The sequence below is a fragment of the Physeter macrocephalus genome, chromosome 18, assembly GCF_002837175.3.
Source record: "Physeter macrocephalus isolate SW-GA chromosome 18, ASM283717v5, whole genome shotgun sequence".
Lineage (NCBI taxonomy): Eukaryota > Metazoa > Chordata > Mammalia > Artiodactyla > Physeteridae > Physeter > Physeter macrocephalus.
Genome location: NC_041231.1, coordinates 22,108,684 through 22,130,596, shown reverse-complemented (window position 1 = coordinate 22,130,596; position 21,913 = coordinate 22,108,684). Strand labels below are relative to the sequence as shown.

Genomic DNA, 21,913 nt, shown 5'->3' with positions numbered 1-21,913 from the left:
CACTGCAGGAAAGTGACCGTTTTTTGCCAGCTCACTGCCTGGTCCAGAGCAGGAAAAAGCAGGTACCTTGCACAGTAACCATGGTAACTATTTTCGCCACAGAGATGCAATAACAGGCCTCTCCAAAGAGTTAGGGATTCTCCATGCTCAATCTCGTCCTCATTGAAGCCAACCCTATCCATGAAGCGAAGACTTCTGACACCAAGATCTCTCCAAGAGAGTCTAAAACCAGTGAAGGCAGTTTAAAACTAGTAACCTGGCAAATAAATGACAAGTGCTATGAATGTTTTACCTCAGGGAAAATGACTGTCTAATGACAACAGAGAAACATAATAACAACATTAAAAACAAAAAGGATGATAGTAACAAGCAGGTAGGCAGTAAACAGTATTTAACACAGTCTCTGGCTACACATTCTCCAGCTTTTCTTTAAAGGGAAGGTAAACTAAGAAAAATGTGCTTTCCTGTTCTGGACAGATGTTGCATCTCAGGTTAATATATCTTAAACCAGAGACAAGATTGAGCTGTTCTAAATTAGAATCCACTGGCTATTTGAAATCTTCCTATTAGCCGACGAGGTCTGGCCATAATCGCTCACTGACAGACCAGCTCATGGTTGAAGGCTCTTAAGAAATGGCTCCCATCTCTAGGAGATTAACAGGATAGTGGATGTTTTCACTGGCTAAAAGCCAGCATAGAAAAAAATATATATAAACTGCTAACTCTATATAGCAAGAGCTGAATTTCTTTCCAACTCTTGGTACATTATAACAATGATATGGCTGTGGTTTTCAGGGTATCTATTTCTGTCCTGGAAAGTTTGAGCCATACAAGACAAGAAGCCAAAAAGAGTAAAGGAAAAAGAGGTGGTTATTCAAAACACCTGGAGGAAAGCACTACTTGGTCTTCATTTGTAAAATCATCTCAAAATGAAAGCCAACAGGGCTATCATCCTAAAATGCGTTAACTTAGTAGATATCTGGCTAGAATTCTGGGATTTTTGATGAGACCACATTGTCAGGAGGGATAATTCATGAATTATTCTTAACATTAATTTTCAGAGATCATCTGACCATAAAAAGAGATGACAGAAGAACTGTGTCAAATTAATCCAAGTTAAGAGAATCGAAGTGTGGTAATTTGCTTCAATATCGGGCCCTGTTAGGAAGGAGAATAAAGTCCAGTCCCTAACAATTAACACAAACATGCGTTAAATTTAACTTTATGAAAGCTTCTCAGTCTGTTTAGTATTTTTATCCTCAACTTGCTCAGATGCCATTTAAGCTCTTACATTTTGGGGCTGTAATAAGAAACAAATACTGGAAGCCATGATAGTTGTTATTTTGAGCACAAATTCACAGCCCTAAGTAAATTTTTAGATTCTTTTTTGCTATTAAAATTACATATACTATCTGTATAGCCACAAACAAAATCAACACAAAGCAAACATACACTTTGTAAGTGTTCTCTCTGCCTGGAATGCACAACCCTCAACCCAAAGCTAACTTACCATCAAGTCTCGAAATGAGCATATACTTCCTTAGGAACTGGCTTCCCACTGGCCCAACCCCTACCCCGACCCAAGCCGGTTGGAGTTGTTTCATAACGCCTGCCACACTGTCCCTTACGGTAGTTAATAGCTACCCACTTCTGCTGCACCAGCTACTCTCCATACACTGCATCATTTAACCCTACTAAGGTCGGTGACCTCTTGCTCATTTCATACATGAGGAAACCGAGACTCAATGTAATGAAAGAGTTGGCCAAGATCACAGCTGGGTGTGATCTTGCTTGGCCAAGCAACAGTCAGGATGAAAATAGGTACGTCTGCCTCCCAGCCACTGCGTAACATATAGCGTCACTATTTATCACATTGTGTGGCAACCTCCTTGACAGGAAAGAACACGGCTTCTCATCTGCCTTCCCGGGTCTAGAACAATGTCTGGCAAACTGTAGGATCCTGTTCAGTAAAGACTGGCTGTTAATGTAGCCTGGCGCACACAGAACCTAAGTTGAAAAGCACCTGGTCAAATTGCTCAGTTAACACGTACTAGTTTTAACACCTTTGTGATCTGTACACTTAAGCCATGATGTCATGACAGATGTGGGGTATACAATGGGTTTGCCTCCCCTTTTTATTTCTATTCCCTGACAAGAAAAGGATGTAGCTGTACCAACTTTCTTCTATGACCACACCATCAGAAGTTCAAATAATGAATTTAACCCAAGGCTGCTTTTTGCCTTTTCTGCTCTAACAATCCCTGCCAGATTTGCTGGTTTGAAAGGACAGCTTGGACATTCACTCTATCTTCCTCCTTAAGTAACCTGTCAAAGCAGTGGTTGTGTCAGTTTAGAAATACATGGCCAGATGTCATCAAAATTACATAATGGCAGCATGACTAATTTTTCTTCAGACAGTTAAGAGTGAGGCATCCAAGTTCAAGGTAGAATACTAAAAAAAAAAATTCCCATCTATACAGTAAGTATAAAAGTAGAAAGGTTAAGAAGTTGAACATGCATGGAAAAAAGCTCTTGGAACAGTTGCAATGTAGACCTGAATTTCTTTAAAAAAAAAAATCCATAAGCACCTAAAACTTCTTAATTCTGTGGATAAAATTTCATTTCAACTATTCCACCTTACGAATACAGCATGTATCTCAATGCCTGGTAGCTCAATTTAAAATAAATTCTTTGCATTGCTGCTTTAATTAAGACTATTATACTTCATTTTCCCAGGAGCTAGTACTTAATATGAAAAGTTCTGACCTTTTTTTTTGGAATTAGCTTAGTTTCCAATTGGGAAAACTAAGACTGTACATGCAGTCAGAGAGAAGAAACATATATAGGAAGAAAGACAACTGGATTCCTTAAATGGCTCATAAAGGGGAAAAACAAACCCAGTCCAACCAGACTTACGAGTCCCTTTTGGTGATGGGAAATACTGACCAGGTCAAGGTAAAAGGAAAAAAACCAAAGCCTTTCTCAACAACCTCACTGTATCACAGCTGAGGATGTCTGTGACGGCTGAACGGTTTACGTACTGGGAGAACTGAGTTACGCTTCTTTACATTTTAATCAGTGTACAGGAAATAGAATCTAGTAAAGATGATTACATATCTCTATCTACATGTAAGTTTAATTTATATTAAAAAGTTACATGAAAACTTTGATTATGAAATTAAGGTCTTAGAATTCTAGTCCCAAAATTCCAAAAGGCTAAGGAAAGATCATTAAAAAGCTACACATAAATAATCTTGTGCAGTTCTCAGCTAATTTCTTTACAAAGTAAAAATAACAATGATAACTCTCGCACTGTGGAACAGTTGTACAGCCCAGAATCTGCTTGCCCTTGGTGTCATTTCTTAGCTGTTTGGTACTTAATCTGAATCTGTTTCCACGTCTGTAAATGGAGAGGGGAAATTCTTCAGGACTGCTGTGGGAATTCAGCGAGACAAGGACATGAAAGCACTTTACAGATAACAAGGGAAGGAGGACATCAGGTCATATGGGATCAAGGGCCCCGGGACTCCCTTGACTAGCTCCTACCCTCCTACCTGCAAAGCACGTGCCCACATACTCCTTCCTCCTCCGCACCACTGCTGGCACCCCAGTCCAGACCCAGTACCTGTCCCCAAACTACTCGGCTTCAGGTGAGAATGGAGGTCTCCTCTATTCTCCACACCTCGAATCTCACCCCCTGCAATGACTCTACCCTTGGTGTTCCTGCCAGATCAATCTGACTCCATGGGCCTGTCACAGACCCCAACGCCAGACTCTGCAGTGGTCCCTCACTGAATAAGACCTAGTCTCTTCAGAGAAAGACAAATCCTGTATGGTATCACTTATATGTGACATCTAAACAATACAACAAACAAAAGACACACACTCACAGTCAGAGAGAACAAACTAGTGGTTACCAGTGGGGAGAGGGAAGGGGGAGGGGCAAGATAGGGGTAGGGGAGCAAGAAGTACAAACTATTAGGTATCAAATAAGCTACAAGGATATATTGTACAACACGGGGAATATGGCCAATATTTGGTAATAACTCTAAACGGAACGTAACCTTTAAAAATTATTTAAAAAAAAAATCAGACCTAGTCTCCTTAGGAAGCACTGCAGGCTCTCCACCGTGCTCCCCAACACACCACTCCCGCCTCTTCCTTCAACTCCCCTCACAGTCCAGGCCTCCAGACAAAGCAGAATATTTGTCATTTCTTAACATGTAACTCTTTTCTTTTCCTCTCCCTGATTTTCTTTACTTTCTGCTTTCTCAGGAAATACCTTCCTCCACTTTTCTAAATCCTACACATTCTGGAAGTCATAAGGGCCGTGCCCCTCACGCATCAGGGCTGTTTGCTTCTGCTGTCTAGCCCCTCCCCTACCCTGTATCAAAAGCACCCTTTGGAGTCCGAGTGAGGTATGGTACTGGAATCCTGGGACTCATCCCCTCCACCCGGACCAGGCTAAGCTGAGGAGGGTAGCAATACAAAAGCAAGTAGAAAGAGAGGTAAGGGATCTGGGTTTTGCTCTGTTCTGCTTTTTTAAGGTTCCTGGTCATAGTCACTTAAGAGAATGCAGGACCTCCACCTCCCTCCCCACCTCATCTTGGAACCCACACCAGGGTGAGACTGGGTCTCAAGCTGCGATGGAAGGAGCAGAGACCCGGTACAAGGCCTCACTGCAGCTGGAAATGGGCAGGACCAAGAGGGTGTGAGAAATCAGGCTGGCACTTAGCTTGCTTTAGAGTTGAAATCATGACCTGGGTGCCCAGATATGCCATGGCTCTTATAGTATCACATTAAATCGTCACATCACTGTTCACATTCAAACTTTTGAGCAATTTTATATTAAAGATCATGACTTTCTACTTCTTTTTAAGTCCCTAAAGGTGGCAACTCTACATATCCACATGGCAACAACAGGCTACTGATGGAGCATGTGTGTCTCCAGTTCACACAGGCCTCAATGCTCCCATGTTTCTTCAACTCTGCCACCCTCATTCATTCGCCTGATAGGTCAAGTAGGCATCTCTGTTTCTCCTAATGTTGAAGGACCTACTCTAACAGGAACGAACTAGTTCAGGTCTGTCTCATCCTGTGGGGAGGACAGAAACAGCTGACAGGATCCCCTTCAATACTGGCTACTATCTGGAATGGAAGGCAGCCAAAGACTTTGGCTCACTTGGAGAGGGCTCCCCTCCAATCCCGTACACAGCTGACCCTTGAACGACGAAGGGATTAATCCGCATGTAACTTATAGGCAGCCTCTGTATCTGCAGTTCCACCGTATCTGCAGTTCCACCCCATCCACAGATTCAACCAACCACGGACAGTGTAGCACTACAGAATTTCCTACTCAAAAAAATCCACCTAGGCGTGGACCTGCCCACGATCAAACCCACGTTCTTCGAGGGTCAACTTCATGTATACCTATAGCAAAGGGAGGCACATTTTTTCTCTGAAGAGCCAGAGTAAATATTTTGCCTTTGCAGGCCACATAATCTGTTGCAACTACTCAACTCTGCCATTATATCACAAAAGCAGCCAAAACAATACCCAAGTGAAGGAGGATGACTGTGTTCCAATAAAGCTTTATTTATGGGCACCAAAATTTGAAGTTCATATAATTTAAATGTGTCATGAAATGCTATTTTCCTTTTGATTTTTTTCAACATTTGAAGATGTAAAAAGCATTTTTAACTCACAAGCCGTACAGTACGGATTTGGCCTGTGGGTGGTAGTTAAGGTATTTTCTTAAGGGATTTTTCTCCTTTGTATATTACAAATACTTACATTTTGTATACTATCTTTTGTCTTATCATTCCTGTTACACAATAAACTCAAGAGCCAAGGTCAAGTCATATATAGTCTCATAACTCTCTGCTGATTCTCTTTTAATGCCTTGCACTGAGAAGGGATTTGAGTTGTCTGTTGAATAAATATCTGCTTGCTTGTTATGTTTCAGTATTAATTCCTATTGAAAGAAACCCTAAATTGCAAAAATAGGATTCTTCCATGATTTCCATTTAACATATAAAGTATTATTCAACTTACTTCATCTAGGTCTCAGTATCACCATGCAAAAGGACTTTCACTCATTAGGGTAAATAAAATATTTTCTCTTTGTTCTCCCAAATTTGTCTTAAATATATACATTTTCCTGCCTTTATCCGCTTACTTAAAGAAAGTAAACTTACAGTTACTTCCTTAAAAATTCAGATCAATAAAAAAAAATCTCTGAACTGACTTTAGATTTATTAAAAGAGGCACTAACCATAGAAGTTTCTTTAAAAGCCATAATATCAAACCATGTAACTAACCTCCTGGGGGTTCTTTTACACGGCTCAGCTCAGAAACTAACAAAAAATCTTATATAAATAGTACAGGAAATACAATGTAGATTTAAATTGGATATATGTATATATATATATACATACACGCACAGACATATATGTAAATATTTAAGAGATCAGCAGTGGATTTTGAGCCATCACCCACCCGTAAGATACTTTAAGTGATTTTTTGGAGCAGAATAACCATAAGATCTTAATCATTTGTGGCAATTAAAACGCATTTGTAAACCATACAGGAAATGCTGCCCCCTAGAGAGTATTTTAAGGGAACAAAGAATGTTTTATACAAATGTAACCCAGTGATTACAACGTGAGCAATCTAAAAAAATTTCAGAGATTAACAATATTTAATGATTAACAGGATCGTAAGAGGAAACAAGTGTCTATGGAGTTGACCGGAATTTGATTTTCCTCCCTTTAATGTTTATGTGCATACACAGCATCCTTCCATACAAAAGTGTACGTATAAACCCACAAATGCTCTGAGGGTAAATAATACAGATAGATACCAAGAAGGTGCCAATTTAAGACTGGGAACCCAGATTCAGGCTCTGATGAAGAGGTGTGAGTAAAAGAAATCTGCTTTGCCTGGTGGAAGAAACCCAGGAGAGTGAGGCCGAAGACTGGCACGTGGGGACCTCCCAGCAGAGTCCTTCTCTTTCCCACACACGTTCCAGCTGCAGCTCCCACGCTTCAGGGCTCCGAAGCCCCTCCTTTCTTAGGTTAGCTGGTATGCAAGTAAGCAGTCAGGAAAAGCAGGTACCAAAAGTACTTCAATATTTGATCTGAATTCCACGCTACTGAAAATTCCTGAAAGCACTACGGTTATTCCATTCTTTGAGACACTTTAATTGTGATGGGGAATTGACTAGGAAATGAAAAGTTCAAGCACAATTTAGAATGAAGAAGAAAACAGAAAGAATTATCATCTCCTGGCTGGGGAGCAGGGAATTAAGTGATCATATTAGGGAAGCAGAGAAATCAATTCTGGAGACCAGCTGACTCGGGTAGGAAACGAACTGTCAACTAGTTTTAGAGGCTGTAGAGCAAATCTCAGGGTCAGAGAGCCTATCCACTCCCAAGTTTCACTGATGAAATCATGCTCCTCTATGAACTGCCTCATGCCACGCACTCACAATATTTAGACCACTTCTCCTACCCTGCTATGTCCAATACGACCCATCCTTCAAGGCCCAGTTCAAATCTCACGTCCCGGATGAAGCTTTCTCTGATCCCCAATGAAATGTCACCTCTCCCTGCTCTGAACTACTTAGGTGGCATTCCGTGTAAGGTGCTAAGCACTGCCTACCCTCTATTTTACATTTGTGATGGACATCTTAGCTCCCCTACTCACACAGGTGCTCTCAAACACAGTACATGAATCTAATTCTGCTGCTCTTCATATGTACAGGGTGCTTTGTATAGTAGGTACTGACAAAATACCTACTGAATGAATAAATAGATGGACGCATCAACCAATGTACAAGTACTTCAGAGCAACAGGAAATTGAGGAGGAGCCGGCAATCAGAAGTCAGGTAAGGCAGAAGCTCCCCTCTGTAGGAGGTTACATGTCTTACGTGACTTAAAGCTCAGCCAATTTTCCTGGCTTTATGTTTTCGCCCGCTGTATTTCTGCTTTGAGCTACTTATTACGAACGTAGGTTTTTTTTAACAAAACTGGTAGCTGTGTTATTCCAGGGCCCCCATTAGAATTTTAAGTTCTCTGAGTGCGAGTCGAATCCTTCCTGCTCACTCCTGGATCTTCAGACCCAGCTCAGCACCTTGACATAGCAAGTGCTCAACAAACACTTGCTGAATAACCCTCAAAATCATTTTGCATAATGCACTTAAGAAGGAAAAACTAAAAGGTCTAATGGTTCCCTAAAATGTTCAGAATAGAGAAGCCACAAAAATTAAATACAGGGCTTCCCTGGTGGCACAGTGGTTGAGAGTCCGCCTGCCGATGCAGGGGACGCAGGTTCGGGCCCCGGTCTGGGAAGATCCCACATGCCGCGGAGCGGCTGGGCCCGTGAGCCATGGCCGCTGAGCCTGCGCGTCCGGAGCCTGTGCTCAGCAGCGGGAGAGGCCACAACAGTGAGAGGCCCACGTACGGCAAACAACAACAACAACAAAAATTAAATACAGATAAATGTCAACACCGAAAACTCCTAGTGATTTCATCTTCTAGTTTTCAAGTTACAGTAATCTTTACAATTCAATAAAAAAGCAGCATTTGGACTTTTGACTAAATAGAATTCAAACACTAAAAACAAACTCATCTTCCAGGTTGCGTGAGGACTCAGAGCTCACACAACATACTGGCCATAGCTCAGTTTCTTGAACAATCATTTTCCTTAAAGGAAAAGATCAGCCCCCAAGTCCTGTGCTGTGGTTCTTTTCTTTCACATTGATTGTGTTATTACAACTATCTACAGAAGAGGTTTGTAAAGCAGTCATTTCTGAAAAATTGATTATTGAGCCCAGTGAGACTAATATGTAAGGGCTATTAATTATATGAAGTAATGCCAGCTTTTACTTGGTAACAATAACTAATCTCCAGAAGCCTGTTTCTTAGGTTACAGTCTGCCATGCAGCCACTAGGCATCAGACCCCAAATGTTCATGGAAAGGTAGGTTTCTGGTTAGCCCTAAACACAAAACAGAACCAGAAATAATAATAATAATACCTTCAAATGTGTATTTTCATTAGCCAAAAAAATTTATACAACTGTCTGAACAAAAAGTATAACGTTTTCTACAAAATGGTGAATAAATTTAAAACACAGATGTATAGGGTTTAAGAGTCCAGACTTAAATAAAGGAAGATCACAACATGTACAAAGAGAGACCACAGGATGGTGAACTCCCAAGTACTCATCACCCAGCTTCAGCAAGTACCAACTCGTGGCCAGCCTTGTTTCCTCCACACCCTGCCCACTTTCCCCCAACCCACTGTGGATTATTGTGAAGTGAATCCTGGCTTCATATAATTTCCTTTACTATAACTATTTCAACACTTCAAAGGGCACAGACTTTGAGTCAGACAGACAAGGCGTCCAGTCCAGGCTCCGCCAACTCCCAGCTGGGTAACCCTGGGCAAGTGGAGTGAACTTCCTTGAGCTTGTCTTCTATCTGCAAAATGGAGACAGAAATCCCGACTTCTCAGGAAGACAGTGGATGAAATGAGGAACTGAGCCTAGCGCTGGCACACAGAAAGGAGTCAACAGGGCGCTGCAGCTAGAATGCCTACTGTGCTAGCACGTTAAGGCAGGACTCTCTCTGACTCACTTCCAATAAGGCTCACAAAGGACAAAAGAGATATCGAGTGTTCCCATATAGTGACAAGAGATGCTAAAACCCTCTGTGCTAGGCTTGTAGAGACACTAACCAAAAACTGATTTATGACCCCTTAGAACAATATTCACCTCCGGGAATTTAAGTGTAAAGAGGTCCAGAAAGTCTCTTCGGATAAGGTCGCTGGAGTGCTATGGGGTTTCTACCACCACTCATGAAGGAGAGGAGAAGGTACTTTCCTACCACCTTAAACCTCCAAGAGAAAGGGGGTTTCGGGGGGGAAGCCTGGAAAACGTAACCTACCTGGCCCGGAAGCTGTGGGGATATAAAGCCTGGTGTCTGACCCGAACCTGATCACAGGCCCCCAGGAAGAAGCAGGAAGGAGCAGCCCGCGGCCGAGTGGAGGGCAGCTCTGGAAGCAAGCGGAGCCCTGCAGCCGGGCAACGGGCCCCTCCCCACTGCTGGCTTCCCAACCTGATGCAGGCCCGAGCTGGGCAAGGCAAGATTTATTTTTTTAATCAAGTTCAAAGGAAACACTTTGAGTACTGAAATCAGACTCCTCTTATAATCTAAAGCAATAGAAAAAGTTACAGAATATTTATCATAAATTATAGGATATACGTGTGTGATGTGATGTTTATAGGATATATATTCCATCCAGAAACAATCAAAGAAAGACTCCACAGAATGAGCTCAAAGGGGGAACGGGGAGAAAAAAATTAAGTTTTTCCCCTTTTACCTCTTGAAGTTTAGCCCTTTCAATCTAACAGTTACATTATATGTTCAACAGCGGCACAAGAGTATGAAAGAAGAGCAAAAAATCCCTTTAGAAAGCTGAATGAAACGTAGACAGGAGTACAAACGGTAAGTTGTATAAACAATGTATATCAAATACTAAACTATGTCACTTTTAAAGAGAATACAATTTCTTAAGACATATTAGAAAAGCTGTTCTCTTTTGATTCCTTTTGTTCATTGATTCTTCAGTGAGTAACAGCACCTAAGTGATGCTTCCATGAAGGAGTCTTCCCACTCTTCCCCAAAGAATGGAACAAGGAGGAGGAGGTGAAAATTGCTAGAGACAGGAACAGATAGAAAAAACGGGGATGATCATGTGCCCCAAGAATATCAATTCAGGGAGAGCAATTCCACACGCAAGGCCCTATGTTAACACTAAAATAACACTTATAGGACAAAGTAGGTTTTCTGGCCTTGCAGGAATTTGAGCGAGACATACAGTAACAGTGAGGGATGAATGTACAGTCTTCCAGGGTGGGGAAGGTACAGCAGAGAGAATGTAAAATTGAAACTAGCCAAAGGCCCAGTAAAGAATCTCTGTAAAGGCCTCTGTGAAGTCAGGTAAAGCAAATTCATGGCTGTTTAAAAACTTAGCTCTTGGGCTTCCCTGGTGGCGCAGTGGTTGAGAGTCCGCCTGCCAATGCAGGGGACGCGGGTTCGTGCCCCGGTCCGGGAAGATCCCACATGCCGCGGAGCGGCTGGGCCCGTGAGCCACGGCCGCTGAGCCTGCGCGTCCGGAGCCTGTGCTCCGCAACGGGAGAGGCCGCAGCGGTGACAGGCCCGCGTACCGCAAAAAACAAAACAAAACAAAACAAACACAAAAACTTAGCTCTTAGTCAATCTTCTGTAGATTCTGACACCAGCCTTCCTTCATTGGTTCTGGAAGAGTGTTTCACTTAAGATTGGTATTTCTTCTGGGGCAAGACTTATTTATTACTTTCAACTATGGAAGCACTATACTGACCTTTATAATAAAAGTATGATCACTCTTTTGAATTATAAGTAGGCACGAATTCATTCTTGGAAAACATTAAATGCCACACCAGAGCTACCTGCACTTAAATTATAAGGTGTCTAAACAACTGAGACTCTTCCATGGCATGAAAGGCATACCAGTGTCACCCACCTGTACGAACAAAGGTTTCAATCCTCATCCAGAACTTGCCATCCCCTTAGCTTATGGTGTGGACTCTAGACAATCCAGCTCTGTTTCAGCACTAACGAGCCACAACCTAAATTAGCCACAGAACATACTGTGCATGACTTATAGAGGGTTGGTATTCGTTTTCAGGGTGCTACCTCAGTTTTCCTGCTGCTATTACAACACAGCTGATAAGCCTATTTTTTGCCAGATAGATAATGATGGAAAGTTAAGTCTAAATTTTCAATTCCAACCTACTAAAACTGTGAGTAATTGACTGCAGTGTAAGTCAAGGCAATCACATTTATTTTTGGTTATGAATCACAGAACTGCTTACTTTTCAAATAACAATCCAGAGAACTAGATTTCCCAGAATGAAAAGTAACAAGTAAGAGGGTGTGTGTGCACACACATGCACATGGGGGTTTTTGCCAGTTTTTCATCTCGAAGCCACGATATAACACGATAATCACCAACTGCATTCTCACTGTTTAAATCTATGAATAATGCGCGGATAATCTAGCATAACTTAAGAAATTAATTGTGATGTAACTCAAGTTTAACAATCAGTCATTTACAGCAGATTAATTTTTCAAGGTAATTTTTGCAGTTCAAAAAAATATCTTGGACAGAAGGCAAGAAGAAAGAACATGCAAAAAAAAAAAGCAGTTTGTTTCCCACTGTTAAAGAAGACAGATTCCTCAAAGGTAGTAGCTCTGCTGTCCTATAATCAACAATCCTTTAAAATAAAATATGGCCCGTCTGAACCAACAGGATGAATAAAAAAGTATCTTTCATTTAACTATGATTCACTTTTACAATTATTATCTACTTTGAAAGAATCTACTTCGAACGTGACTTTTTCCCCCAGAGCAAGAAGACTGTAGGTTACACAGAAGTCAAAGAAAAACCTAGATAAACCTCTAGGAGGGACAAAACATAAGAGATGTGATTCTTCCCATTAAGCCAATGAAGTCACCTAGATATAAAGGAAGGAACTTCTTCCTTTCTTTCTCCTTCTTATCCTCAAGTCTGAAAACTAAACCCCAGAAGTATTTTTATCTAAGGACAAAGAAATGATAAGACTCCTGGAGGAAAAATATAAGAAACGACCATAAAGTACAGCAGCAAGTGACGTTTGAATAAATGTGCCAGAATTAAGACATACCAATGGATGTTGCCCCTTCAAAGTCACTACCTTGGAAACTATATACTTAGTCCAATGACGCTGTTATAGGCACTTCGGAATTTGTTTCCGAGCTTAGAATTTGCCACATCCTTAAAAATAGCAAATATTTGTCTTTTCGGGTTTGATACAGCAATGGTCAAAAGTCCTCGGAGTAGCTGTGCTTTCTTTGCAAATCCTTTCCTGATCTCCCAAGTCCAGGTCCCATGCCCCCTCCTATGATCACTGTCCTTCCTGCAGCAGAGAACTTTTCACTCAATGTTGGAATTGCTTACTTACTTACCATCTGTCACCCTGGCAAAACCGTAAACTTCACAGGAGCAGGGAACTTATTTATTGTTATACTCACAATCCTAGAATAATGCCTAGAAAATTACAGGCACCTGAATGACACAGAAATACTGCACGTTACAATCTACTATAACACAAGATGGTTTGGAAAACTGTCTCTATTTACCCTCCCCACTCCTCCCTGAAAAGAGTACCATACTTCTCTGTGTGATTATACACCTAAATGGAGGCACTAGTACTTTATATAATACTTGGGAGGAAAAGTGGTTGGATGGGATGATTTTCATTACTTCTTTTTGTATGGGAAAAAAAAAAAAGCAAAAATCATGATTATATCCTCACAGACTAAAAGCGTTTAACTTTTCACTCTCGAATTTGCAAGCATAATAACATCTTACCTAGTTGCAACATCTTTATAGTGTCTCTGTAGGCCTGCATCACCAGCTTGAAATGGCGGTAAAGTGGATAGCACAAAACTCTTCTTCCAAAAGACACCAGGATTTCATGAACATTAGTCCAAGTCTGTGAAGTACCATTTAAATGAGTAATCATTTCCATATTACACAAAACAAAAGCACCCAATGAAATGTAAAACTATTCTCAATTAAAAACTAAGTTTGGATCAACATGACGCCAAGGGGAAGACAAATACAAAGCCATGAAGTGAGACTCTTTCTGTAAACCTTACAATAAAATTTTTATCTCAGTCTTTGTAATTTCTCATACTTTATCAACGTATCACAAATGCCCCTTAGAAATCACATACATAGCAGGAAAGTTTTAAAAAGTCTTTTAAGAATTACCAATATGAATGTAAAACACATGGCACTAACAAAATACAGATGCACATAAAAGACATTTCTAAATGATATATGTTTCATGTTTTTGTCTTTTAGGACCATTCGAGATAATGCAGATGAAAAATATAGAACTCTTTAGTGAAATGTGTTCTCAGTTCCCCCTTCCCCCTCTTTTGATTTTTTGTTTTTTGGGTTTTTTTGCTTTGGGCATGAGTAATACATGGTATTTACTTCAGTAATTTGCTTTCACTTTTCAAGGAGAAAACTACTCATTTCTGGAAAAAAGGCTTTATCCTGAATGGTAATGGTTAATGGTAATGATACCATTAACAATGCAAAACTTACCAAAAACAGTAAACAAAGGCAATTTTCTACAAAATTGTTTTTTAATTCGGTTTTGATTTAAAATGTATTAAAAATGTAAGCCATATATAAAAATTAAAATATAAAATTAAAAGTAAGGGAGTATATACCATTTCCATGTATATTCATCCTTAACAAATGAGTGATCTGATTATGAATACTGAGTACCCAACAGAGGATACTTTATATCTAAAAAGGAATGATGAATTTCTAAAAAATTCTGGCAAAAAACTAAACACTTATAAAAGTTTGACAGAGCTAGTTACATGTCTGGCAATTCTAAGTTATCTCAAAAACAATAAAAATGTCAAAATAAAATCATAAATAGGTGAATCTCTTCATGCAGACTTTTATAACTAAACTATGAAATTATCTAGTCACCAACTATTTTGTTTTCAATATTGGAATAATCAATGCAATTATTACAAAAGCCAGTTTCTCCATTATATGCTGATTATGGAAATATGTAGAACTCAAGGGAGGTCCGGAGAACAGCACTTCTCCATCTTAAATATGCATATGAACTCCTGGAGATCTTGCTAAAGATTCTAACTCAGAGGGTCTGGAATGGGATTCTGACTCTCCATCAAGCTCCCAGCAGAGGACACTGGTCAAGCTGTTGGTTCATGGACATTCACGAATAGCAAGATTCTTTGCTAAAGTTAAGTGTTTCAGTTCCTGTTTACATGTTATCTATTATTTGAATAAAGTGATGCCATGAAACAACTTTGATTTTCCAACTTAAAATGGACACTGTCTAGGATTCAAACTGGAAAAAAAACAGAAACAAAACTAGTTGCCTTAATAGACGATGCAATGATCAACTGTTTAAATAAACACTGTTTTAAAGCTTCTGCTTTGATGGACAACAGTGTGTTCAAAACTAGTAAATTTATTTATTTTATTTTTTAAAATATTTATTTATTTATTTTGGCTGTACCGGGTCTTAGTTGCAGCATGCAGACTCTTAGCTGTGGCACGCGGACATCTTAGTTGCGGCATGCGAACGCTTAGTTGTGGCATGCATGTAGGATCTAGTTCCCCGGCCAGGAATTGAACCTGGGCCCCCTGCATTGGGAGCGTGGAGTCTTACCCACTGGACCACCAGGGAAGTCCCCAAACTAGTAAATTTAAAGATACCATTCTTTGCTATATTTGGTGAGCCCTACACAACTATTTTCTACAAAATAGATATAAAAGCAATTATTACTATACTATAAGAGTTATCAGATCTAAACATACTAACTGTAGGACCTAGGATAAGCTATTTAAGCTATATGATCTAAGTTTCCTCATCTGTAAAATACCAATAATTCTATCTCACAGACTTCAATAGAAAGGAATAGGTAAAGTAATATACATAAAAGCCTTATTAGCACAGCCCCTGGTGGTAAGTGACACTTAATAGTATCACCTAGGTTTTCTGCCCATCTTTGAGCTCTGAGCCCCAATATATGACAACTTACATACATGCCTCAAACTCAAACCAACATCTGCCCGCAACGGACAGTATACCCATTCCTTCTCCAAACTTCCAAGGTACCCTACAGCTGGACTTATTAGTGTACTATGATTAAAGTAAAAGTAACAAAATCAGTTCTATTAAAAAGATGGAAAAAAACTTTGTGCAATAAAGCTATCACTTTTAAAAACTCAAGGAATTACTTGAATTACCCCAAATGAGCTAATAACAACAAAAAAATAACTCTGAACAAACAAAATCTAAACAACTGCAACTGACAGTCATACCTCAAACCAGCAGAGGGTTGGACTCAGTTTTCTGATATTCCATGCGGATTCAACCTTTATTTGTTTTGAAGAAAAGGATAGTGTCACATTAGAGATAAAGTCATTCAAAACTAAAGCAAATATATCCACTTATTCAACTAGTATATAAATAGTATTGACATATGTAAAACCTAAGCAGCATCTATGACGGCAGGAAAATAATGGCTTTACTGATGTCAAGGAAATCAAAGGCAAGTTTCTGTCTACTTTCCTTGGAAATTTATAAAGTAAAGCTCTTGCACTGATAAGAGTACCAGAACACAAGAGCACATAAGCAAGGGCTTTGAAACTAAAGCAAAGCAATGCGTGCTCAATTTCTGTCCTTCTCAACTAGGTTACCTGCCTCCCAAATATTCTATAAATAATCTACCAAAAGACTCAAAGATAATGTTGAAGTGCTCTTTCTGGCACTTAGAAAGCTGCTCAAGAATTTGGCCTTTCAGAGAATGCCTGTGAGAATAAGTGCATTCTAGAGAAGATCCTGAAGTTGCAAGACTGCATGATTTCAAATACGTGAATCCAAGAATCAAATCAAAAATGCGAAGTTATAGCGAGCATAACTAAACACTCTCACTCATCTTCTCAAGTAATATGAAGCACTTTTTTGTCAATGAAAACATTTTCGCTGATTATAGTATTCTAAAAAGACGAGCGGAAACAAAACCCATTTTCAGTTATGGTATGCCCTTGTCACACTCATTAATATTCATTTTGGAGACAAATGCAAATCTCAAAAGTCACCTTTGAAATTTTCAGAATCCCAGCTGCAAAAAGTTTGGCCCATATCAAATCCTTCTCCTAACACTATGCTCACGCTATGATGGTGAGTGAGAAAAGCAGGTTAAATAATAGTACATACATTATAACCCAATGTAAATACACATACACAACGAAAGAATCCTAGGAGAGAAACATCACCTTGTAAGTGTGGCGACCTCCGACGGCTGAGATGACAGGAAATTTTAATTATTTTCTTCCTGTGTGTATTTTTCTTTACAATGATATGAATTATTTGTGTAATTTAAAAAGAGGGAGGGGGAGGGGCATGATGGGGTAGGAGATTAACAGGTACAAACTACTATGTATAAAATAAACACAAAAAGATAGTGTACAGCATAGGGAAATTTAGCCAATATTTTATAACTTTAAATGTAATAAAATGTATAAAAATACTGAATCACTATGTTGTAAACCTGAAATACTGTAAATCAACTCTCACTCCAATTGAAAAAAATTTTTTAATAAAATAAATAAATGAAAAACAGGGAAGCATATGCACAGCTCAAAAATAATCCCTTGAGCAAAGACTACTATAAACAGATGCAGGAACACATTAACTGGAAAGTTTTTTTTGTTTTGTTTTGTTTTGTTTTCCAGCCTTGTTTTAAATGTATGTAATCGGTGACATAGGTGACAAAGAAGTTTAGCTCTTCATTTACAAAATCAAGTGTGGTTTAAGAAGAGATACAGTACAGTCTATATTTTTTTAAAAAGATCCTTTAAGAAACAACATACTTTACAAAAGGATAGGATTTCACCGAACACCAAAAAGATACAGTCCAGGTTTTTAAAATCTGATTTACATACAATTTTTCAGAAGTACACACACTATTTAAATTGAGGAACACCAGCAGATAAATGCTCACATTCCTTTCTTTATAAAATACTATACCTTACGTCTGTTAACGGACAGGTCAGAGAAAGACTAGAAATGGGTGTAGTAAAGTTTACCCCTTGCCAATGTCAAGTGTCATGTAGCAACAGCCCTCTCATTTGGTCAGTTCATCTCCTAAAAGAGATGAGAGCTCAGGATATCCTTTTTCTCTACCCTCAGCTTTACTTCCATACTCTGCTCTTTGGCAGAGACTAAAGCCAAGAGAGAAGAAAAAAAGACCAAATAAAAACATTATTGGTACCCATCACCAACACACCTGTGCACCTCTGCCCAGAGAGTCACTAAGTAACTAATCACGACTGGTCTCACTCATGACATTAATACAGTTTACTCCGTACAACAGTCTATGCCAACCTGCACAGACACACGTGCACTTACATTCTTCTCTCCTTCGGTGACACGAGTTTCATAGCAATACGCCAGAAGGATATCAATCAAACTGTAGTACACTTGACGACAGGCTCTCTTGTCCAGCAGGTAAGATTTATTGACAAATTTTCGCAGCTGATATTTCTCTTCTTCAGAAAAAGACACTAGAATAAAATGCATTTAAAAATTAGTTCCATTACGTGCTATAAAACCCCCATTGCAGAAGATTCGTCAAAATTATAACTTGGATTACAGAAGCTGAAATAAAAAGTTATTTAACTCTGGACACAGAAACAACTTTTTAACTAGACGTCACAGTTTTATTAAGAGCTATGTATTTGCTTAAATCCTAGTAGGGTTAAAAAAAAAGAAAAAAGGGCTTCCCTGGTGGCGCAGTGGTTGAGAATCCGCCTGCCGATGCAGGGGACACGGGTTCGTGCCTCGGTCCGGGAAGATCCCACATGCCGCGGAGCAGCTGGGCCCGTGGGCCATGGCCGCTGAGCCTGTGAGTCCGGAGCCTGTGCTCCGCAACGGGAGAGGCCACAACAGTGAGAGGCCCGCGTACCACAAAAAAAAAAAAAAAAAAAAAAAAAAGAAAAAAATGTCTAAACAATATCTATTCCTTATTTCCAGAACACCCCCAGCCCCTGATCTTTTCCCACTACACTGTTCTGTACTCAAGGCAGCTAAATGACAGAGTTACTGCCTTTCAGATAGTTACATTCTGACAACAGAAAACATATAATAGCTAAATGAAACACTGTGTAAATATTATCTACTGTGAAAGTTCTATACAAAGAAATGGAAATATTCCCATGTATTAGTCAATTTTAAGGGCACAGTATTTTTTTAATATTATTTACACAGAGAAACAAAGTTTTACATAAATATGCAAATGTGACCATACCACACATATCAGACTTGTGGGAAGAGGAAGTTTCCTTTTCTCCTTTTTCTTGGCACCCTGTTTCCATCCTTACCAACCGCCTCTCTCATGTTAAAAAAATCTAGTATATATCACTTCATATTTTTCTTTACAACCAGACACACAAATGCGTATACAAGCGAGTTGATACCGTCCCGCCCACCCAGAGAATTAGATTTTTTTTTTCCATCTAGCCTATCTCACTCAACAATACCTCTAGGAAATCCCCCCAAGTCACTTGGTACTTAGCTAATTTTGTAAAGGAGTAGAATACTCCATGGTGTAGCATGCTCTATCCAACCACTCCCCCTACTGATGGGCATACACTCTGCTTCCAGCTTTATGCCACTGCTAATAATGCTGCAATAAATGTTATATCATATGTCACTGGATACTGGAGGCTTCATTTCCATAAAACATATTCCCAAGAGTAGATTTACTGGGTCAAAAAGTTTATCTGTTTTTAAGAGATACTTTATTTAAGGCTACAACTCTCCTTTCTAATGGTCATGAATAGAAGTTCCCTTTCCTACACATATCTCTTGCCTGCTCCCAGCAATAAATGCTTTTTAAAAAATCATTTCCCGGGGACTTCCCTGGTGGTCCGCTGGTTAAGAATCCGCCTTCCAATGCAGGGGACACGGATTCGATCCCTGGTCGGGGAACTAAGATCCCACATGCCACGGGGCAACTAAGCTTGCGGCCCACAACGACCGAGCTCGCGTGCCTCAACCAGAGAGCCTGTGTGCTGCAAACTACCGAGCCCACAAGCTCTGGAACCCACGCGCCACAGCTAGAGAGAAGCCCATGTGCTGCAACGAAGAGATCACGCGCCACAACAAAAGATCCCACGTGCCTCAATGAAGATCCTGCATGCCGCAACTAAGACCTGATGCAGCCAAATAAATAAAAATCAAAAGAAATTTTAAAAAATCAAAATCATTTCCAGTTTAATGGATGCGAAGTGACTGTGGTGAGAAAAATTCTAAATTGACTCCCAATGAGTCACATCATTTGAGTGGGCAGGACCTGCAACTTGCTTCTATTTAAAAAAATATGCCAACAGTGTTATAATTATTATGATTATGTTCCATGATCAGCAGACTGGAGCCAGAGACTCCCCTGCTGATTTTAAAGAACTAAGATGCCATGCTGTGAGGGGGCCACATGGCAGTGAGCTGTGGGTTCCTCTAAGGTCTGAGAGTGACCCCGGCTGGAAGCCAGCAAGAAGATGGGGAGCCTCAGCTCTGCAGCCGTGGGAATCAAATTCTGCCCACCATGATGGGAGCCTGGAAAAGGACCCTGAACTCCAGAAAGGATCATGGTTGCCAACACCTATTTTGAAAAAAAAGAAAAAGAAAAGATGGCCACAGTTGTTTATATCCTTCCAAGACCCTGAGCAGAGGACCCAGCTAAGCCATGCCTGACTCCTGACACGTGGAAACTGAGTCAAATTAGAACTGTGTTTCTGTTTTGTGGTAACGTGTCATGCAGCAAGAGGAAACTAATACAGTGACATATCATTGTTACTTCAGTTAGTATTTCTCTAACTGCTAAACTTTGAACTTTATTTCATAGGTTTGTTGGCAATTTGGATTTGCTCTCTTGTAAATTACCCATGAGAATATGTCTTGCCCAATTTTTTCTGGATGGCTTGTCAAATATTTAAGAACTCGGCTATTATGGATATGAACCCCAGTCATCTCTCCAAATCTACGGCATCTCTACTGACTTTGTTTAGGGGATCTTCTGCCATTGAATTATTTATGTTTGTGTGTAGTCCAGTATGTCTACCTTTTTTTTTCCACCAGACTATGAATTTATAGCCTTTGATAAGGTTTCCCCAATCCCTGAATTGTACATGGAGTCTCTCAGCTTTTCTTTTAAGATTTACTTGTTCTCTCTTTTAAATTTAAGTCTTTAAAACGAAATAGAATTATCTGTAGTGAGGTGGATGGACCTAGAGTCTGTCATACAGAGTGAAGTAAGTCAGAAAGAGAAAAACAAATACCATATGGTAACACATATATATGGAATCCAAAAAAAAAAAATGGTACTGATGAACCTAGTTGCAGGGCAGGAATAAAGACGTAGACATACAGAATGGACTTGAGGACAAAGGGTGAGAGGGGGAAGCTGGGCGAGGTGAGAGTAGCATCGACATATATACACTACCAGATGTAAAACAGATAGCTAGTGGGAAGCAGCCTCATAGCACAGGGAGATCAGCTCGGTGCTTCGTGACCACCTAGAGGGGTGGGGTAGGGAGGGTGGGAGGGAGGGAGGCTCAAGAGGGAGGGGATATGGGGATATATGTATACGTATAGCTGTTTCACTTTGGTGTACAACAGAAACTAACACAGTATTGTGAAGCAATTATACTCCAATAAAGATCTGTTAAAAAATAAATCAATAAAATAAAAAAAATTAAGTCTTTAATCCATCTGCAAGTTATTTTTTCAAGTTTTAAGATTAATTAATTAATTCCAGATGAAGAGTTAATTGTGCCAGCACAGTCTGTTCAGTAATCCATCTTTTCCACTGTATTGAACCACCGATTTTATCAAATAAATCTGCTGCTTTTCTTGCTAAAAACTACTTCCAAGCACTTTCGGGTTTTACCTGCAAATATAATATTTTTCCCCATTCCCAATAAATTACTGATAGAAGAGAGAGAAGCTATTTCTTTTTATGTATCAGTCACCTTACCAAATGTTGGCTACCCAGACCAAAAAACTAAGATATTTAATAAATGCTAATGATTAAAAAAAACACCTTTATGTCTATATTGGGAAGGCAAGCAAGTCTAAGACTGTAGTTCCTTCCAAGTTGCCTTTAATGTCTACAATTTAGGTAAGCTATCATAAAATATATATCTTCTCAAGTTAACAAAACATGAGCATTATCAGTTCCTCATTACTATTCATAGAA

The 21,913-nt window shown here is 39.7% G+C and overlaps 1 protein-coding gene across 1 annotated transcript in view; it reads right to left on the bottom strand.

Annotated features, from left to right (window-relative positions):
- SHQ1 (SHQ1, H/ACA ribonucleoprotein assembly factor) overlaps window positions 1–21,913 on the bottom strand; it is a 94,684-nt gene that overhangs the window by 47,078 nt on the left and 25,693 nt on the right. The window contains 3 exon segments of the mRNA XM_007104931.4: window positions 13,461–13,584; window positions 15,975–16,028; window positions 18,067–18,221. Coding sequence (XP_007104993.1) covers window positions 13,461–13,584; window positions 15,975–16,028; window positions 18,067–18,221 — 333 coding nt within the window.